General features: G+C 38.4%; 2 protein-coding genes across 7 annotated transcripts in view; both read right to left on the reverse strand.

The window, feature by feature from the left end:
- The window catches only part of LOC129431757 (acyl-coenzyme A thioesterase 1-like), a 96,751-nt gene that overhangs the window by 66,292 nt on the left and 9,591 nt on the right, over nucleotides 1-20,868 (reverse strand). The window lies entirely within an intron of this gene.
- LOC129432269 (acyl-coenzyme A thioesterase 1-like) lies at nucleotides 2,954-16,192 on the reverse strand. Of its 2 annotated transcripts, XM_055190577.2 has the most exons (11): nucleotides 14,975-16,190; nucleotides 14,409-14,611; nucleotides 12,352-12,451; nucleotides 11,939-12,129; nucleotides 10,815-10,978; nucleotides 8,277-8,396; nucleotides 8,111-8,193; nucleotides 7,809-7,902; nucleotides 6,132-6,212; nucleotides 4,778-4,916; nucleotides 2,954-3,580 (listed from the first exon to the last, which is right to left on the reverse strand). In XM_055190577.2, the coding sequence occupies exons 1-11, from the start codon at nucleotides 15,277-15,279 to the stop codon at nucleotides 3,450-3,452; spliced, it is 1,611 nt and encodes a 536-aa protein (XP_055046552.2). In that variant the 5' UTR covers nucleotides 15,280-16,190; the 3' UTR covers nucleotides 2,954-3,449. The 2 variants fall into 2 exon arrangements, with proteins under 2 accessions (XP_055046552.2, XP_055046554.2); XM_055190579.2 differs by lacking the exon at nucleotides 4,778-4,916 and having other exon boundaries at nucleotides 14,975-16,192.

The following is a 20,868-nucleotide window of genomic DNA, read 5'->3' on the forward strand; positions in this document are numbered from 1 at the left end:
AGCATAACGTTAGCATATCTTCGTGTAGAAAGTAAACAAACAATTAACATACTCGTGCATGCTGGCTTGAGGGGGTCCATGATCCTGCCTGAAATGGGTGTAACTTTATGCGATCTTCAGCACAAACGGTTTTGGCAGCATATGTCTCTAATCCTGGAAGCTGAGTGAAGCACGTCACGTCTGTTCGCGGGGACCAGCGACCCAAACGCACTCACTTTCTTACAGCCAGTAGCGGAATGGCAATCGGGAGAGTCGGGACTTTCCCGGTGGGCCGATCTGATAATAGTTATACATTTCGAGTTAACACTGTGTGGCGGCATGGTGTGCGCCCTGCGCCGGTTCCCGCAGCCCGCTGGTCAAACTGTGCAGCCTCTCTGCTCAACAAAGTATATAAAAGTGCTCAACCTGTTCGGCAGGTCCAAACATGTACAGGATTTATAAAAATACGGTGATCAATGAGCGGTTCCTCTTCACATGGCATAGCCTGTCGTGATAAGCCGCCGAACGCCTGTTTATTACAGTATGTATAGACGGGTTGCACGGCGACGTCACTAACTGGTTGCGCGCGCAACCGAGAGGCAGAAAGAAGAGATGTGCATTGTGTTGTATGCTAGTAGCGGTGTCTGTAAGTCAAAATGCCAAGGAATTGTTGCGTGGAAAATAGTACCAACAGAGTCAGTGCTGGGTGCCTGATGTTAGTATACCAGTAGATGCGACTATTACGTTACTAGCATTATAATTATAACATTATAATTCATACATGTATCACAGTAACACTGCAAAAATAAAGACAGAAAAACAGATCCAACTAAAATCAAGTCTTTATATACAAACAATAAAGAACGCTTCAATAATTAAGGTTGTTGCAGTAGCGGATCAGCTCACCAATCGGACTTTCTGCCTCCTGGATGCGCGCGCACCCTGCAATGTTTGTAAACTTGCAACCCCTCTATGCGGTCGGATCCGAGTGTGCTGCAGCTGCTGACTGCTGCTGCGTATAAAATGATTGTGTGATTCGTTATAATCGCATAAACAATATATCAAAGCATCCTTTTATTTCACAAAACAATATATTTGAGATATTATGTGATAGACTAGTAAGTGTGGATTAAGGGTGTTTAAAAATCTCTAGCCTGGTTGTCAGGACATGAATGGATCAAATCAGCAGATTTGCGAAGTTTTATTTATCTCCACATATATCATAAATAATAATTAGCATGGTAACTTTGCAGTATAACACATTATATATTTCCTACGATGTATATATGAAGAGTTTGGTTCCAAAACGCAATAAATCCATTTTGACAAATTTCGGTAAAAACGTGTTTTCTATACCAAGAAAGTGACAGCGTTTGTCGCATTTTGGGAAAAAAGGGAGAAAAGATGACAGAATATCACGGCGGGTATTGGATTTTGCGTAAAATTAATTATTTACTTTTAACTACTGACCTGATATAATACTGATTTTGGCAGTAACTCATTTTTTTCAAAAATGGCGTTTATCGCGTTTTGGAACCAAACTCTTCATATGATTTCCAAATTATATACGTAAGTATTCAACAGCAATAAATGTCTCATCTATCTCTATGGCTCTGGCTGAGGCTTTCTCCACTTCTCCCCAATGTGACGTCATCGCAGAATTGCGTAAAAAAACGTTAATACCAAAAACGTAAAAAAAGTGGTCTTTAAGACCATTTTTGAGACATTTTAAAAATTATACACACATCTTGAGTGATTTACAGTATGTACCCATTAATCGACAGTGGTGGTTAACCTGCAACACGCCCTTTAAATCACATAACTATAACTATACACTTACAGTAATAATGGAGGCACTGTAATCAAACACTTTAAAAAATGCGTTTACTGTGGTCTGTGGGGAGATTCAGCATATTTATTTGCCTTCAACTCGCATCTCTCATTCATTTTCAGTTGAGTGGGGGACCGAAGAGTTTATAGCTGAATGCCGCCACCTAGCGTCCTGGATGAATTCATTTTACAGATCTGAAAAGATTCGGAGCTTTTGACAAAACATTTGGGGCTCCGCCCCTGGTTGGAGCTAAACTCTGCAGGACTGTGGCCCTCCAGGACCACCCCTGTATTAGACACTGGTCATTTGTGATCAACTCCCCCTAGTGGTAAACCATCGGATTTTCGAAACGTTTCGAAACAGTTATGACGTAATGAAACCTCGTTTGCTAAAATCATGTGACTTTGGCCAGTTTGAAACACGCCACGAACCAATGATTCGAAACAAAAGATTTGTAAATGTTTCGAAGCCTCATGAAGCAGTGCTTCGAAAACGACCATAACTAGTTAGTTACTTGACTGTTTGCACTATTTAAAATGTGCTGTTTTATTAAAGTTATTATAACCCTTTAAAGCTTTGTTTCATTTTATAAAATGTTATTTGGTATGTTCATGTGGACCTGTTTTCAATTTTGAAAAGTTGGACAAATTTGACGTCTTTTCAATTTTCAACCTTCAGTGGACCTAATTAAGACGTTGAAGGTTTTCGTCTATTCAACGTCTAATAGATGACTTTTTGCTAGCTGGGCAGGTTGCGTCCAAATACCCACACTTGCGGTCTTTGCTTGTTTTGACCACTTGACTACACTGACGTATTTCCTGTATTTGGTCCAAGTGTTCTCTAGTTGTTGACTTGATGATCCAAAGCGTGAAGGTAGAATTATTCACCCGATGGGACACACTTAGCAAGTGTTAAAATGTAAATCCAGGTAACTTTTAGTGGTAGCAATCTCCATTTGTGAAAAATGAGTCTTACTGGGTTCACTGGATACCCAAAGCCTTAAAATGTCTTTGTAACCCTTTCCAAACTGATACATGTCAATTTCTTTGAGGGGGCAAAAACTTTTTCACAGCACGGTTATATATTATTAGATACAATAATGTACCCAGATATAATAATCTAATACATGTAAAATAGTAATAATAATTATTATAATTTTTATTATTATTATTATCATCAAATTATTACATTATACATACAAAGTAAAAAACAATAATACAGACACAGTGCATTTTTTAAACAAGTCACATGGTCATTGTAAACACTGACTTTAACCATACAAATAATGCAGATTGCTTTTGTTAAACATACTGTCTACATTGTAGGTTGGATTATAAATAAATCATCAGCATATGGCGTCGTTTACAATTTACTAAGAAATGTGATACAGTATGATATACATAAAAGGTTCTCAAACTGGGGATCTCGAGATGGTGCCGGGGACCCCAGTTTTATGACATACACGTGTGTGCATGTATGTGTTTTGCACGATGCAGCCCCAATTAATTTAGGTTATGCATAATGTGTTCATATTGAACGGCACTAATAATAACATATTTTGCTCAAAATTACAGTGCTTGATATTTTAATTAACATTACTGTCCATTTGGAGATATTTATCACTGTTGTAAGGAAACATCTAAAGTCTGGCTTTAACTGCATCGTTTGAACTTAAATAGAGGTGCTTCTGCAGAAATGCCAAAATCTTTCTCCATGCATCCTCTTGTGCATATGCATGCGGTTTTGTCTGTCCACCCCATACCATGAGAACTGCAACAACACAAACAGAAATGTAAGCTCAGAGGGATTCAAAATTAAACAGATAAGGAGGTCTAAATATAATCTGCCACTAAAGAAAACACACAGTGATAATGCATACATGTAGTATAAAGACAAGAGGATCACAATGTGCTTATTATTATGATTTAAATGGCAAAAAATGGATCAAATCAAAGGAAGATGAAATAAAAGATGAATAAAAACAACATCTGGATATTTTATAAAAATCAATAAAAGAAAAATTATATATAAAATTATATATAAAATTGTATACATTCGTTTTGCCTTTTTATTTCTAATCTCAAAATTTTGCTAATGTTTGTTTGGCTCAATGGCGGAAAAACTAACTGGCATGGCAAAAGGGTCGCATTCGGTCTTTTCCGGCGCTTACCAATGACGTTTTAACATTAGGTAATTCAGGTAGTTTATCTGACTCCCAAAAAATAAAATCTCAATGAAAGTGAATGTGAAATTTGGATAAATGTTTAATCATTCTATTTAGCTCATGTTTATACTGAACTCATTCATTCGATTACCAATGTCAATCAGCCCACACCGGCCGTTGTGCGGGTTCTGAAACACAACTCAACCACACCAGAGGTTTGGAAACACTGGCCACGTAATCATCTATATACAACTTAGTGCAAAGCCCAAACGATGATCAGAGGTTCAAACCAGTGCTGTCTAATCTGGTATAGCGAATCATATACTAAACAACTTAATTAAACTGGACGATGACCAGAGGTCCTGGCTTATCACCTTATAGCCCACATGTAGTAATCACGATTACATACAACTTAGTTAGGGTTAAATAATTAGTCTATCCATTTAACCAGAGGAAACGGTTGAAGCAGTTTAACAATACCGCCCCATGCTAGTGTGCTCTTGTTAAAAAGTACCCATGCAAGCCCCCACAATTACCTATATACAACTTAATACATAACTCAAACTATAACCAGAGGTTCAAGTTGGCGCCGTTTAACCTGATATAGTAAATCATGTGACTATATAACAACTTTATTATAGAAGAGATAATGATCAGAGGTCCTGACTTATCACATGATAGCCCACATAGAGTAATGCAATTGCTGGACATCTTAGTTAGCGGTATAGACAATTATCATGAATTTATACCCTGGTCGTAGTAGGGTTTTGCCCATAGACGATAGTATCGTAACAAAGGCATACCTTTGTCACCACCTTGAATGATGAAGTTGCTTGCACGGACGTGAGGTGTATAAGGAGGTTCAATCAGATGACCCGCATTAGGATATGTCAGGACTTCCAACAAGTGAAGATGTCCTGCATTCTTCATAATCTCTTCCATCTTGGTTTATGGATCATGGATAAGATCACAAGACTACAGTTAATAATTAAGATCAAAACCAGCTGTACTTTGTTGTTAGTAATTCAATGTTGTGTTATATTTTAACATCAGTATTAGTAATATGCCCACCACCTTGACTGAGCTTTGAATTTCACATAAAGTTTTGTTATTATTTTGTTCATGTGCAGCATCACTTTTATGTTCAGATACTTATCCAAAGTCACTTGGAAAGGAAAAACCCTGCAAGCGATGTGTTCATTTTATGCATTTAAAGGGGACAATTTAACAAAATAAATCTTTAGTGTCACTAGAGTGCGTTCAGATAATTTATTGGGGTTTAGCAATAATTCATAATACGCACTAATAATGTCCGATATAGATTATAAATCGCAAAGCCGATATTATGCACAGCTCTTTCATGTACTATGGATCTTTGAACAGTAGGATGTCCTTATCAATCTAAAATCACTGAGTTTGAGTTGTTTAAAACATGCATTTGAAAAAAACAACACAACACAATGCTACGTGGTAAATTATGCTTCCAGTACACACATCCAAATATTAATAGCAGAAGCATAAAGACACAATTGGCTAGTACAAAACAAATATGTGACCTGTCTTAGCAAAATAAGTTGGAATGCGCACCGAATAATTTTGAGCTAGAGGCAAAAGAAAGTATAAATGTAAATTTCGGTTTTCATAAAAATAAACGCATTAAGTCTTTGACTAGCGAGCTATGCCCCCGAGTGTGCGACCCCGATATATAAACATCTACACAGAATTAGTTTTAAAAATATCTATTTTAACAAGAATTCCCGCAGGTATAATCTGTTACGTCTTAAGTAAATGTTTGGTCATCTTTTGTAAAAATATCTGATGTGTAACATTATAGTAGATATCCTTGCACTACAGAAGCTGTCTGTCTCGATGTCAATCAAACAATAAAAGAAAGAAAAAAGAAAAAAAACAGAAAAAAAATCCCTATATTATTGTTTTTGACTTTGTGTGTGCCAAATCTATTAGTTTTCATGTGGTGATTTAGCTTTTTAACCCTCAAAAATCTTGTCAGATTCCAACAAATCATACATTGTTTTAAATGTTTTTTATAGAGAATGTTAAAATATAAATAACTCATTTTGGAAAATTTGCTAATTCCAACCCATTTTGCCATCATGGGTAACATATATTATGCAAATAAATATAGTTATGACTCACATCTTCAGCAGATTCAACAGTAGGCAAGCTCTCATCATCACCACCATTCACCAACAGAAGGGGACACGTTATTTTCCCAACCTGTGCACATTGAAGCAAACTAAAAATAACTCGAAAGCAACCTTTGCACCCTAAATTTGAAATGGATACTGTTACATTTACTTAAAGTTACTTACAATTTACTTAAAACTGCCCTCTTACGTATAGTTCAAGCAGATCGTTTTACTGACGAACTCAAAGCCCTTCAAAATCACAAATTAGTCTGTACTAAAGCAGAGATAGTGGAGTAGTATGAAATCCACCCGATAGTACTTGAACTCAGTCATCCAGTCACAAAATTAATAATCAAGAACTTTGACAATCGCCTTCTTCCTGGTCCCGATAGGGTATTTTCTGAATTAAGAAGGATCTACTGGATCCTAAGAGGTAGACAGGCTGTCAAGAAACACTAACACAGTTGTGTAGACTGTATCAAATGGCACCACAAGTCCACTGTGCCTAAAATGGCTAATCTGCCTACTGAACGATTACGTCTGTTCAAACCCCCCTTCTGGTCAACGGGCGTGGACTGTTTTGGTCCGTATAATGTGATAATTGGGAGATGACATGAAAAACGACAAGATGTGTACATTTGGACCTTCTTTGTAGTATGGAATGGATATTCAGTGCAGTCAGTCACTAAGAACCTTGTCATGGCGCCACCTGTATCCTTCTTGGCTAAGAGCTGTCTTTCATCCTGCCAGTATGTACGCCATTGTTCCCTTCCCTCTGCAGAACCTACACGATGGGTCCTCCCTCATTCCCCATCCGTGGAGGTTTGTTGGTGATGGAAGAGTGTCGTACACTGAACGGACCAGGAAAGAAATGCGAAAGTGCTCCAGTCTCCAGATCTCAGGCCACTTGATGTTCCGCTTCGGCAGGTCCCACTTTGTTCAGGCACCATGTGCTCCAAGTTCGACAGCCCTAGACCTGCGCCTTTCTTCCTCCAGGTGTCGCACCTCGGCTTGGATCATGTCCCTCCTCTGCCTTGGGTCTGCTTTTCCCCATAGCTGGAAGTGGGTGGATCCGAGTCCTTGCCTCCCCACGCGTGGGTTCCCGATTATGTCCTTCAATGCACTTTCAGCTTGCACCATTGATGTGTCAGCTGCCCATTTGCATCCTGATCTCGTAGTGATGCCTGCTCTTCTGACTTTTTCATCAGTGGAGTCTCAGTACATCATCACAACCCGGCTCTTTGCCACCTTGAACTCTTTAAGCACTGATGACGGGGTAGTTGTACCTGTCCAGACCTGGTGTATAGTCCTACTGACGTGAAGCTTGGTGGGATTCCGAGCCACTTGCGTAGGTGTTTGTTCACTTGCCTCTCGACTTCTTCCACTGCTGTCATAGGTACTTCATAAATTGTCAGTAGCCATTAAGTGTTATCTTTGATTCTTTTTCAATAAATGTACACCTAACCTGTCAAATGTCTTAAAATAACCACCAATGTTTATGGTTCCGTGGTATAAGCGGAATAATTGACTCAGGTCCTTTGAATTATTTGAAAGTAATGCACACCCGCATTGCGTCATGTCGTGCTGCATTACCACCTTGGGTGTACATTATTCTCAAATAATAGTTTAAAGGCCCGTCGTCAATAATTCCTTACATATTAACCCATGTTGACATTTTACTCACATCCATTTTTTGAGTCAGGTCTGAGGGAATCGTCGGGAAAAGGTTTCTGTGGATTAACTGGTTTTCCCCATTCACAAGCATCTTATTCACATTTCTGCAATTAACAGTTTTCATTAGGAAAAAACATTCAATTTCTAAAAGTGGTGTGAAATGGGTTTGAAAAAAATACTGAATAATTTACAGAAAATGAATCTACAGATTTAGGCAATATTATGGTTGTTTATTAGTGTTAATATAATGTATTAAAATAATTTAGTGTTGCTTAGGTGTTAAATATATAAAGGAATTAAATAGCCACTTACCTTTTAATCTCCTTAAATATTTCAAAGAGAGATTTATCCACAGAACCCACATGACTCGAACTAATGCACACACAGCACTGGGGCTACAAGAAAAATAACAACATGAGACTACCAAAAAGATACTTATCTGTAGATAAGTGTGGTTGTTTCAGTAAGCCTAGAAAACCTTGATGATTTTGGAGTTGACCGCCATGCTGAGTGTAACTACACCTCCAAATGATAACCCAAGCATAGCCAGTCGATCCTTTTGTACCTTCGGATGATTCTGGAGGATCTTATATGCTCCCTAAAAAAAAGTGTACACACAAATAACGTCATTGTTGGGGAGTAACTAGTTACATGTAACGGAATTATGTATTTAATTACAAAATAAAAGTAACTAAAATCAGTAACAGTTAGTAAGAAAACTAATGTGTAATTAAATTACAGTTACTTATAAAAATGTAAAAGATTCCAAAGGAGATTTTCCTGTAAAAAATTAGGATATACTGAATAATATTAATTTGTTGCTTTGAATATATATTATTGATTACTTTCCCAAATTGCATTGACTCCTATGAGACATCAGTTTTAATAGTATTAAGACAGAAAAGAGAAACATGCTTATTTGATTATTTATAATATTTTTAATGATAATTTGATAATAAACAAACTGTTTATTTCCAAGGGCATTGTTAGATGTGTTCGCTATCTAAAGAGTTTATAAAAACAGTATCATCGCTATTAAACAATTTCTTGTTATGATTTTAAACCTGTATTTTACCTTGTAATCTCAGTAATCTTAAAGGTGGAGTGTGTACATTTTAGGAGGATCTTTTGACAGAAATGCAATATAATTAAGCAATAAGGTACGAGAGGCTGTGCTGTATCGTGAATAAGTAACGGCTGAAGGGCGTTGTTAGGCACGACGCGAAGCGGAGTGCCTGCAACCCCTTCAGCCGTTACTTATTCACGATACAGCACTTGCCTCGAGTACCTTATTGCTTTTATAAAACGGTTACCACACAATATTAAAGTAAAAAAAATATTAGTGCAACTTTCATGAAGTTAAATTAATAAAAGCATTCCTTCCGCTAGAAAAAATAGTCCCTGACTGCGAACAACAACATGAAAGCTCAAATAAAAACAACAAACTGCTCTCAGACTTTGTCTCATTATATGTTTATGTGTTGCTAAGGGTGTTGCTAAGGGCGCAGTGATATTAAATAGAACCGTTGGGTTAAGCGGTCATAGCAGTGTTTTATCGTGAATAAAGCACACCTATTGACCAATCAGAATCAAGGATTGGAACTAACCGTTTTATAATATAATATACATAACTATATTATCAGTGGTGCACTCAAAAAAAATATTTTTGCACCTTGTCTAATTAACTTAAATGAAACAAGTTAATACAACACAATTTTTTTGTCCCAACCTATTTTTATAATGTTCAATCTGCTTAAATTTAAAAAAATTACATTAACTTAATCATTTTATATTGGGACCACATTAATGATTTTTGTTGCTATTACTTACTGGGCCGTGAATCTGTATTTCCCAGCATGCTTTGCATGCAACTGCCTTTGGAGAGTATTTTTTTAATTAAGTGTTATTTTATGCATTTTTAGGTAAAGAGAAAGACTTTATAGTGTTTAATGTTAGTTTATCTTATTGATTTAGAAAAGTTAGTGTTATATTTTTACAAATTGTTTGGTTACCATCGTGCAGAAGAGTTGTGCTTGTGGTTAAGTTGTGGATGTGACGTACGTACTTCTTTAACTTGGTTAATGCCTGTTTGAAGATCAGTCTCTTCTCACATGTTCATCCAATGTGTCATTAGCATGCTAACGTGTGCTTATGCTAATTAGTATTATATAGAAATTAACAATTGGTTTAAATAGACTTTTTGCTTGAATGAACTTGTTTTGTCTTTGTTGAACAGACCAGAATTAATTGCGTGGAAAAGTTTTCCTTAACTGAATTAAGTTTAATGAACAAGATATTGTTATGACCAATGAAAATATATTTATTAAGTTGGTGCAACAAAAGATTATTTGTTTAAATTAACTATTTGTATTCTTGTTGTACAAGCCAAAACTAATTTCGTGGAAAAGTTTTCCTTAATTCAATTATGTTGAATGAACAAACAATTTTTTTGAGTGAAGGCCATACATAATGAACTGCATTGTTTTTATTACCTTAGAATGAGCCGTTTTTATCGACATACTCTGCGGGTCCCCCATGTTTCTACAGTAGCCCTAAACAGACAAACGGCTCTACAGAGTATGTTATCTCAGACCATGATGTGTTTGTCCAGTGGTGGCTACCGTAGCTTATCTATGCATTTCGAAAAAGGGAGGGGCGAGCTTTGGAATAAGCCATTGGTTGCAATTCACAGTCTCACTGCTAGATGATGCTGAAATCTACACACTGCACCTTTAATTGAATTGATGACAGATTTTAAAAAGTAATCAAGATTAGGTACTACTGTAAGCCTAACCCTGTCTGTTTTAAATGTTTGAAAATGATGAACAATTGAAAACATTTGTTAGAAATTTTAAAAAGTCATCAGAAATGAATCTGTTACTTGAAAAAAGTAATAGAAAAAGTTACATTACTTATTACATTTTAAATAGGGTAACTTTTAATCTGTAAATCCTTTATGTAAATACAGATGATGACCAGATAACCAAAGATGGTGCATGCTAGAAGACTGAATTACTTCAAAGTAAGAAGCATCAATATCTGCTGTTCTGTCCTCAATGAGATTCATGTACTCTAGTGCCATTGAGGCAAAACCATGAGATGCAAGCAGCACTGCGCGATACTCGACTAAACCACCACCACCACCCCACAAGTCCATCACTCCTGGGTAAGGTCCTGGGCCTGAGACAGACACAAACACAAATTTTCTTAGCTAGCTAAATGACAACATGCCATACACATATGTGACCCTGCCTGTGAAAACCAGCATGGAGTCTTAAAATCTAATTCTGATAACGAGCATCAAAGTTTGATTTTGGCCATTAATTCCATACTGATCTTACTCAGTCAATATTAAAGATATCAAGATTATTATTTTATTTTTTATTTTTACAATAAATCTCAAAAAATTACTAAAGCTGGGTTTTCACATGCAGGCAGGCTAACATTTTTTAAATGTAAAGCTGATTATAATTACTACACACTCTACATTGATACACTTAAAACACTAACGTGTAAATTAACGTCTAAAATTGTATGTCAATGTTGTACGTAGCATAAGTGTTTTCAAAGTCTTGGCGCTGAAGCTATCTTTGCTGCTGACACTTAAAGAAACGCAACTAGTAATTTCCAATAGAAATCTTTAAGCATGTAGTGCAGTAGTTCTCAATTTGGGGAGACCTTGTGTGCGTGAGAAGGTGCCACAGGGGCCCAAGTTTTATGACATTTTATAAAATACATTAATTCATCATAAATTGTGTGTAATTAATTTATACTACATTGTATAATTTTATATGTATGATTTTATTTTATATGTATTGTTTTATTAAATTTTTTGTTTTGGGGGGTGTGAAGGAAGGCACCCTACACAAGAAGGACGCATGCCAGAAAGTTTAAGAACCATTGATGTAGTGTAATAATCTGGCTACTCGAATGTACATTATGTATATTATAATGTATATTATGCGCGCATGCTTGGTTTATTCACACCTGCTTATCACCGTGCTCTTCTTGGCAGTTCAGTTTTTATTTCATATGTAAGTAAATTAACAGTAATTTTTATTTATTATTATTATTATTATTTATTTTATAATTAAACAATTGCTTTAATCTGCATTGTTTTGATAAAATGTATCGTTTTACCTGAAGGAAGAAATAATGTTCCTCGAACTCCTTTTTCTCTAACATCAACCCTTTGCACACCTGGTGCTATATACCAGCGTTCTGTGACACTGGTTGCCAAAGCTGTTTGCTGTCTGAAACCTTCAGATAAATGACCACTGTATAAGGAAATGTGAACCACCATTGGTGAGAGCACATCCTTCTTGCGCAACCTTGAACAAAGAGATTGGAAGGTCAGGTTATGTGAGGAAAGAAAGAGAAAAATTGAGAGAAATGATAACACCGGAAATTTGCAGAATGAATGACAGATTATTTTGAAAGATCCTACAGGATTTATATTTATGGTTTATTTCTTAATGAACAAAATAAAAGCCAGATTTAAGTGGTTTAAGACGTCAATCTTCATGCCATCGGATTATGCTAGTCTGGGTTACCTGAGTCCACTTCGACTTCCTGGTACAGGCCTCATGCTCCACAGCAACCCCATTGGCTCTGTCCCTTCATAAGTGCCTCCCAAACTTTCATCTTTGAACACTGTTAATTTCATTGAACAAGATATTATACACATAATGACATTCAGAGTAACTGTAACTGTAATGGTAAGGGGTGTGACGTTTTTAGACTACGTGCAGTAAGTGATTAGCTAATTGCAACACACTGGGGCAGTTAACCAATCTGAGCATTTTGCATATTTCTGATGAAGGGGGTTAATAAAACCAGAAACGCAACTTCCCGTTTGAACAAGAATAAAGGTAAAATATGTCAAAAATAATGTTGTTTTTTAACAAAGAATGTTACAGTGCACCCCATAAACAGAATAAAACCTTCATAAACAGCCAGTTTACTGGGGCCTGTTGCACCAGCTGTGCGTAAGTTACAACGTAGCCTAGTTACGACGTAAATGGGCACTAAGTTACAACTTATGCACTACTAAATGTTTTTGCGTTGCACCATTAAACTTAGTTTAAACGTAACAATACGTTGTAACTAAATATTTACGGAAGCCCCTGTCCATGAATAACGCTTGGAATAAGATGTAAGACAGATTATATTACATCGATGAGCTCGTATAAATTATGAAGAGCCGCAAGCTCGTCAACGAGTTTTCAAGAGCTGTTTAATTTTCTGTGTATCCATCAATTAAAATAAGATTTAAAATTTCTTCCTGTTTATTTTCTCCTCCATGTGTGGGATAGATATTTTCAATTAAAAGTGTAATGTTTTGAGTTCGATAAAGTTTGCTTTTAACTTTCAGTTTAGGCGAGACAAGAATGAGTTTGAATGTACTGTTCAGACTATTTCCTGTTTACCCATTATAAGGCTTGTGATTGGATTAAAAAAAATTTACGTCATTCTATGCGACAACGCAATACTTTACGGAGAGCTTACGACCTACTAGCTACGTTCTGCCTTAAGAACAAATGGTGCAACCGAATTAAGTAAAGAGTTAGTTATAAACAAGCTAGTAGTTACTAAGCCTCTAGTTTGGACTTTACGTCCCAGTTTAAGTAAGAACTTACGAACGACTGGTGCAACCCTACCCAGGTCTTTTATTTTGAAATTCATGTCATGTCACACTTCACTATTCACTTCCCTTAGTATAAAGCCTGTTCATCCATCACACCTTGCGAAGTTTTGTTAATGTAACAGCTGCAATCCTGAGCATTTTGTTTCATTGTTTCCTGTTTCCTATTCATGTTATGGTTATGACCTTTGCCTGTCTTTGGATTACATTTGTGGATTACCCTGTTTTGGATTTGTTTGCCTGCCTGTGTGGATTTTATAAATAAAACTCCAGCACTTGGATTCTACTCGCTCTCTCTTGCTTTGTGAAAGCAGCCCTAGTACCGTATTTTCCGGACTATAAGTCGCACTTTTTTTCATACTTTGGCTGGTCCTGCGACTTATAGTCAGGTGCGACTTATATGTCAAAATTAATTCATACTGACTAACATGAACCAAAGGAGAACATTACCGTCTACAGCCATGAGAGGGCTCTGTGTTGCTCCTGTAGCCTACCCCTGAAAAAACCTGTTAACTGAAACATTAACTTAAAGACAATCGAGAAAGCCTTTACAAACAAAACAAATGCCCCCCAAAAGAATAATAATTTTCTAAATAAATGCGACTTATAGTCCAGTAAAACCTATATATGTTTTTTCCTCTTCATGATGCATTTTTTGACTGATGCGACTTATACTCCGGAGCGACTTATAGACCAGTTCAAGAGATGTTAACAACACTGGTCCAGAAGCACTTCCTGTTTCCATTATTTTACACTAGATAAACGTTGGGATAAAATAAACCAACAGAACATATAAACCTGAATTAACTGAAGTTAAACAAACATCTTAAAGATAATAATATATGTAAAATAAAAAATAACTGTCACAAACTGTAACAGGAAGTGTTTCTGGACCAGTGTTGTTTACATCATTTGAACTGGTCTATAGTCTGGAAAATACGGTAACCAAGGGACAGTACAACACACCTGTCACTGTTCCATGTTCATCACTGATGTAGTGTCCAAACGCCTCCCAGAAATCCTTATCCTCTGACTGATGTAAAGAGTGCAGGGTCACCTCCTGATTTGGCAATAAATTCATTATGACAATCTGAAACATCTCGTCCACCAGACCTCGACTGGGCTGTACAGACAGCAGCGGCCTTTTCTCCATCTCAGTGCTCATGGACCTACAGAGTTTTCAAGAGATTGAAATATTTCAAATCATTTTCTAAATTAAATTACTGTTGAGTTTTTTTGATTATACATTTCCACAGACATACATTCAGTAATACAGTAAAAATCTCAAATAAAAATTTAAATTCAGTTCTCTGCGCTGCCACCGCGTTTTCATTTAAATGTCACATCCACAGTATGTTTTCAATTAAAAATACATGTTTAGATAAACATAATATGACTAAACATTTAAAGAATGCCTTCATGGGTGTTAAAGTGGATGGGAAAACGTCTGTATTGTACCCGCATCACATTATGTAAACTGTTTTTATATTAAAGTTCTTCACATGTCATTTATCAGTTAATGCACTACACACCTTGCACTTTGACGTTTACTCTTATCTGCGCTGTGGCTGTTGAACTGGAATGAACTTGATGAAGGCGCTAAATAACGCTGGGCGGAGCTGAAACCCGACGTCGTTTTCATATGCCGTGAAGCTGAGGGTAATAATTGAGATGCAGTTCGACCAATGTTTGCGTAGCTCCGAACGTGGAGTGCAAAAAGGCGGGACCTAAAAAGAAAGGTCAAAGCAATGCAAAAACACACAATGAATAGTGACTGCAGAAAGCAAAAGCAGAATCCAGGACATTTTGGGCAATTAAAAAAAATCCCAAATCCCATTTATTAAAATCTAAAAAGAGGACATGTGTGGAATAAAGAACAGTACTTGGGCCACTGATGACAAACAAAAACACAACTACAGACAAGAACGCGGACTGGGGCTAAAAACAGCCCTGGACTTTTTCCCAAATAGGCCCATCATCCGGCCATTCGGCCCTAGCAGTGCGCAACAGACACAAGGATGTCCTGATACTATGCCACAATACTGTCAGACTATCAGACAAGGTTTAATTTAATATTTTGTCAATGTCATATTACACTTTGATGTATAATAAGGCTGTGAAATAATGAAAGTGGTAAGGCCCTATTAATTTTGTTTGTAAAGCTTTCACAAACAACCACCAGGTCTTTGCCAATTCCACAATACTAAACACAAATAAGAAAGATAAGGAAAAACTGCACTCTGATGGAAGACAGACAGACAGAAAGTGCAAGCTAGGATTTTTTTGGTTAAACTAATATTTGGTCATTTATTTAGCCCCCTTTCTTGTATATTAGCACGTTTAGAGTGGTAGCAATGCATGCCTGATATTTTCCCGTTTAATTCAATACCCAAGTCTTCATTCTAGCAGAAAATGTAAGCTCACTACCACCTCTCATGTACAATAAAGTCAATGAAAGAAATGAAAACCAATGCAATACGATGCTAATCCACCCACATACTGTTTTTAAATGGGGTTGGATAAATATTTTTTGCTTTGGTGTGTGTGATTTTGATGACAGTTGTAGGTTACAGTTTGACAAGAGTTTACAGTTTGACAAAGGTACAATGTTTTGTTTAATTGCAACTGTACACAAATATAAGCAAACACTTTGCAGTTTGAATGATGTCCCATATGAACAAAATGACGGAGTATGTATTGTTTTTAGGTTTCCATTGTTTAATCGTGCCCGCGCCTCTTTCTCTCTCTCTCTCTCTCTCTCTCTCTCTCTCTCTCTCTCTCTCTCTCTCTCTCTCTCTCTCTCTCAAAATCACACACACACACACACATGCGCGCATGCACACACACACTCAGCATCACGTCTCTCTCTCTAACAGTAGTAGCGCATTACGTTAATTTTCACGCAAGTTTTATTTCTTTTTATATTGTGTATATTATATTATAATGTCACGTGTCTTGCTACTACTGGCACTTACAGAACCGCTTGCTGATGTAAAGTTAACTCTGTCTGTCCCTCATCATGACCAGGGGCATGTTCAATCTCACACCGGTGCGCAACGTTTTGCTGCGGTTTCTGGGTTGAACAACATGTTTCCTGGAAACGGTGTGCAAGGCGTGCAACAGGTTTAAGATGCGTTTTCTCTTGTTTGGTGGGTCTGTCAGAAATGTCGGGCCAATCAGCGGCAAGATGTATAAAACCATGTGGTAGTAAAGAGACAGCTTGCTCAATGGGTTCAAGTTGGAATGTTGTCTTTCATTCTGGACAGCAAGGTCAGTGACTGTAACGTCATGGGTATATTACAGTATTAAACACACATTTATAACGATTTCATCAGACTTCAGAAACATTTAAAAAAGAACACAAAGAATGGCCTCTCAGCTAACGTAGTTGCAACTCTTGCTTCATCACCAAAGGGTGTTCAACACATCACCGTTTCTGTTTAATAAACGTTGTGCAACGTTTTGGCGGGGCTGAACGCAGCCCAGGCTGTGGATGCTTAGGCTTGTGAATTCCATGGCGAATTCAAGCTCGCGAATTCTGGGAATCTGTGGACCAATCACGGCTAGAAGGCCGACTCTGCTTCTTCGTTTTTTTACACGGAGCATCATATAAGTGATCGTATTAGTGCCCCTGCTGTTGGCTGTTCATATTGCGTTATTAGACTTTTTTGCTGACAGCCGGGCGACGGCCCTCCGTTGAACGGCCGTTCTGGACTTTTACAGAACGCACAGATTGCTAACCCGTCCCTATACTGAATTAGATAAAGTACATACTCATTGACCGTTAAAACAGTATATACTATATAATATGAATATGGGTAGTGTAAATGAAATTCGAACGTACTACATTTGCACTGTTGATCACGTGACACACATCGTCATAACAACAGGTGACATGTTAACTTATCTGGGTACTTTTCACATACACTTGCACTTGCCTCGGCTACTGCTTTTTGGATAATATAGCAGGGAAATAGGCGGTTTCGGAAGCAGCAACAATGTTCTGAAATACTTGGTCTCTGAGATATTTGGTGACCCTGGGCAGAGCATACTTAAAAAACATGAATGTGGTCTTTCATGTTAACACACTATTGACATTATTACACTCCTTGGATCACACGGAAATGTATGACCCCCCTTGCTCTTAACTTCATTCCATGCTGCACTGACCGATTGGCATGTGACATTACTGTGCTGCGATATTCGAAAACATAAGGAGTCTGATGCAGTTTGTTTGTGGTTGTCCATCGAATCCGATGATGACGTCCACTTCTGTCTGTTAACGATGAGTTCTCTGATGAATAAATAGTCCTATCCTGGATCCACAAGTTCTATTGCAGGTGGGGCATGTAAACATGGTATTGGTGCTACTGGAAGTCATGGGTGTGTTCCTCCTGAGCCTCCTTTGTTGTCTCCTGACTGTCCTTTCCTCTTCCAGTGCTTGGGTCCCATCTAAACATAACTGCCGCAAGATGTTGCGGTCAGCAGCCAGGTTCTCCAAATCCCCTGGTTTGATTTTGCACTTCTTAAGCATTGTCTTTAGTTGATCTTCCCAGCTTTTCTTCTGGCCTCCAGCAGAGCGCTGGCCTTGTTGTAACTGGCCATATAGCACTCTGCGGGGCAGACGATTGTAGGGCATCCTAATCACATGCCCCAACCAACGCAGTTGGTGCTGGGTGATAGTGGCCTCAATACTTTTGCAGCCTGTTCTCCTGAGGATCTCAGTATGAGGCACTCTGTCCCGCCAAGTAATTCCCAGAATGCGCTGGAGACAGCAGATATGGAAGTGTTCCAGGGACTTGATGTGGCGGCTATAAATAACCCACGATTCACAGCTGTTGAGGATGGTGGTGATACAGACCGCTTGGTAAATGCAGATTTTTGTGTTGAGCTGAAGGTTCTTGTTCTGAAAAACCCGCCGCCGGAGTCTCCCAAAGGCAGCTGATGCTTGTTTGATTCTGTTCTGGACCTCATTGTCAATGCTGTTGTCTTCAGAGACAATGCTCCCCAGGTATTTAAATGATGGGACAATTGACAGTTTTTCATCTGCAATAGTGAAGATGGGTGGCACAGATGGGATGTTGGCACTCCATTGGCAGAGTTTGGGCGCATTGATGGTCAACCCCATCCTGCTGTATGCCCTCACTGCTGGATCTAGGACAGACTGAAGGTCTTGTGGAGAGTGAGATATGAGAGCGCAATCATCTGCATACTGCAGCTCAAGTAACCTCATTCTGTGAAGTTTCGTGGCTGCCTGCAGCTTCCTGATATTAAAGAGGTTACCATCCAGTCTGTACACTACTGTCACCCCACTATTGTCTTCAATATCCTTGTGGAGAAGCTTGGTGGCGCATATGAGGAAGATATTATTATGTATATTATATTACATATTAGCCCTGTGCGCACAGGAAAAGGACTTGACTGTTGCCCTCCAATTGTCACCCTAGCAGTCATTCCATCATGAAACTGACGAAGGATGTTGACAAACTTAGTGGGGCATCCAAACCGGTGGAGGACTTCCCACAAGAGATCGCTCTGAACAGTGTCAAAGGCTTTGGAAAGGTCCACAAACGTCATAAACAGGTCTTTGTTGCTCCCTGCACTTTTCCTGAAGTTGCCGGGTTGCAAAGACCATGTCGACTGTGCTCCTGTTCTTTCTAAACCCGCACTGTGACTACGGTACAATGGACTCTGTAATGTCATTGATCAGTCTCTGCAGCACAGGGATGGGCATCGAGGGCCACAGTCCTGCAGAGTTTAGCTTCAACCTTAATCGAACACACCTGAATGTCATTTCCAAACAATCCTGAAGACTTCAATTAGATTTTTCAGCTGTGTTTGATTAGGGTTGGAGCTAAACTCTGCAGGGACATCGTCCCTCAGGACCAGGAGTTGCCCACCCCTGCTGTAGCATCACCTTGGCCAGGACCTTGCCTGCCACAGCAAGAAGTGATATGGCCCTATGGTTTCCACAGATGAGCCTATCCCCTTTACTTTTATAGATGGTAACAATACTGGCATCTCTCCATTGTTGTGGAATGTTTTCATCATCCCAAACCTTGGTGATGTAATGGTGTAATGCTCTTGTACAGATATACCCTCCCTGTTTTAGCAGTTCTGCAGGAATATTATCAGAGCCAGGAGTCTTGTTGTGCTTCAGGGAGCGGATAGCTTACAGAACCTCCAGAAAGGTTGGAGGTTGGCTAAGGTTGTCAATAAGGGGAAATTCAGGCAGTTCATTCAGGATGGTATAGTCTACATCAGAGTCCTGATTTAGTAAGGTATTGAAATGTTCAGCCCACCTCTCCAGGATGCTATTCTGGTCTTTCAAGATTTTGGACTCATCTGCTGTTCTCAGGGGAGTAATACAGTGACTTTTTGGGCCGTAGATGGATTTAACTGCATTGTAAAAGTTGTGCATGTCATTTCTGTCAGCGAATGTCTGAATTTCATGAGCCTTCTCCAGCCACCATTTGTTCTGTAAGGTCCTCTGCACTTCTTGACGAGCTTTTTGCCATTGCTGTTTGATAGTGCTGGATAAAGGGGTTTTTAAGGTTTCCTGATGTGCTTTGTGCATGTTGCTTAACAAGTTATGGATGAACTCTGAGTTGTTATCAAAACAATCTTGATGGTTTTTGAAAGCCAGGACTAGGCCTTAGTAAAGTTAAGATGCTTAAGCATGTGTTATAAACATGCCTTAAAAAAGGATGTTACAGGAGTGTATCTTGAGACCAATACTTTAAAATCTGTCAGTGCAAGTTATTTCAGTTGAGACAGCTCAAACATGTGTTTTAGTCCAGGACTAGCCTTAAAGGAACATTATGTAAGAAATTTATATCAATTAATCATAAAATGGCCCTGATATGTCACTAGACATTAAAGCAACACCATGTAATTTTTCAACCTTCATAATAAATTTTCAAGCCCCTTGTGATAGTACATCGACTTTAAATAGGTTGAATGACATGTCTACCATAGCCTGACGGGGTCTGTATCGCTTTTACTCGTACTTTAAAACTTAGGGTTTCGGGTAGTAACCAAAGCACAAAAAAAATTACAAAATTCGACTCTTTTACGGCATACGTCACTTCCTCCACACAATTTTTTTTTACGTGAATTTTGCTGGAGGCTACTTAAGGAGCGTAGAGAGCAACTTCTATTATGTGACTCTGTGGCACAGTGTAAAGGGGATCGCACACCAGCCACGCAGCTCCGCGCCCCGCAGCGCCGCGCCGTTCTAAAAAAATCAAACACATTGCTTTCTATGAGTATACGCACACCGGCGCCGCCAGGTGGCGCCTGTCCGCGCCGCCCAGCTGTGACTCAGGAAGTTGTTCAAATCCCTGTCGCGCCACACAGCGCCACTCACATAGTTTAAAATTAAATAACATCATATTTGTCCCAAATCATTAATGATTAACATTGG

The sequence above is a fragment of the Misgurnus anguillicaudatus genome, chromosome 1, assembly GCF_027580225.2.
Source record: "Misgurnus anguillicaudatus chromosome 1, ASM2758022v2, whole genome shotgun sequence".
Lineage (NCBI taxonomy): Eukaryota > Metazoa > Chordata > Actinopteri > Cypriniformes > Cobitidae > Misgurnus > Misgurnus anguillicaudatus.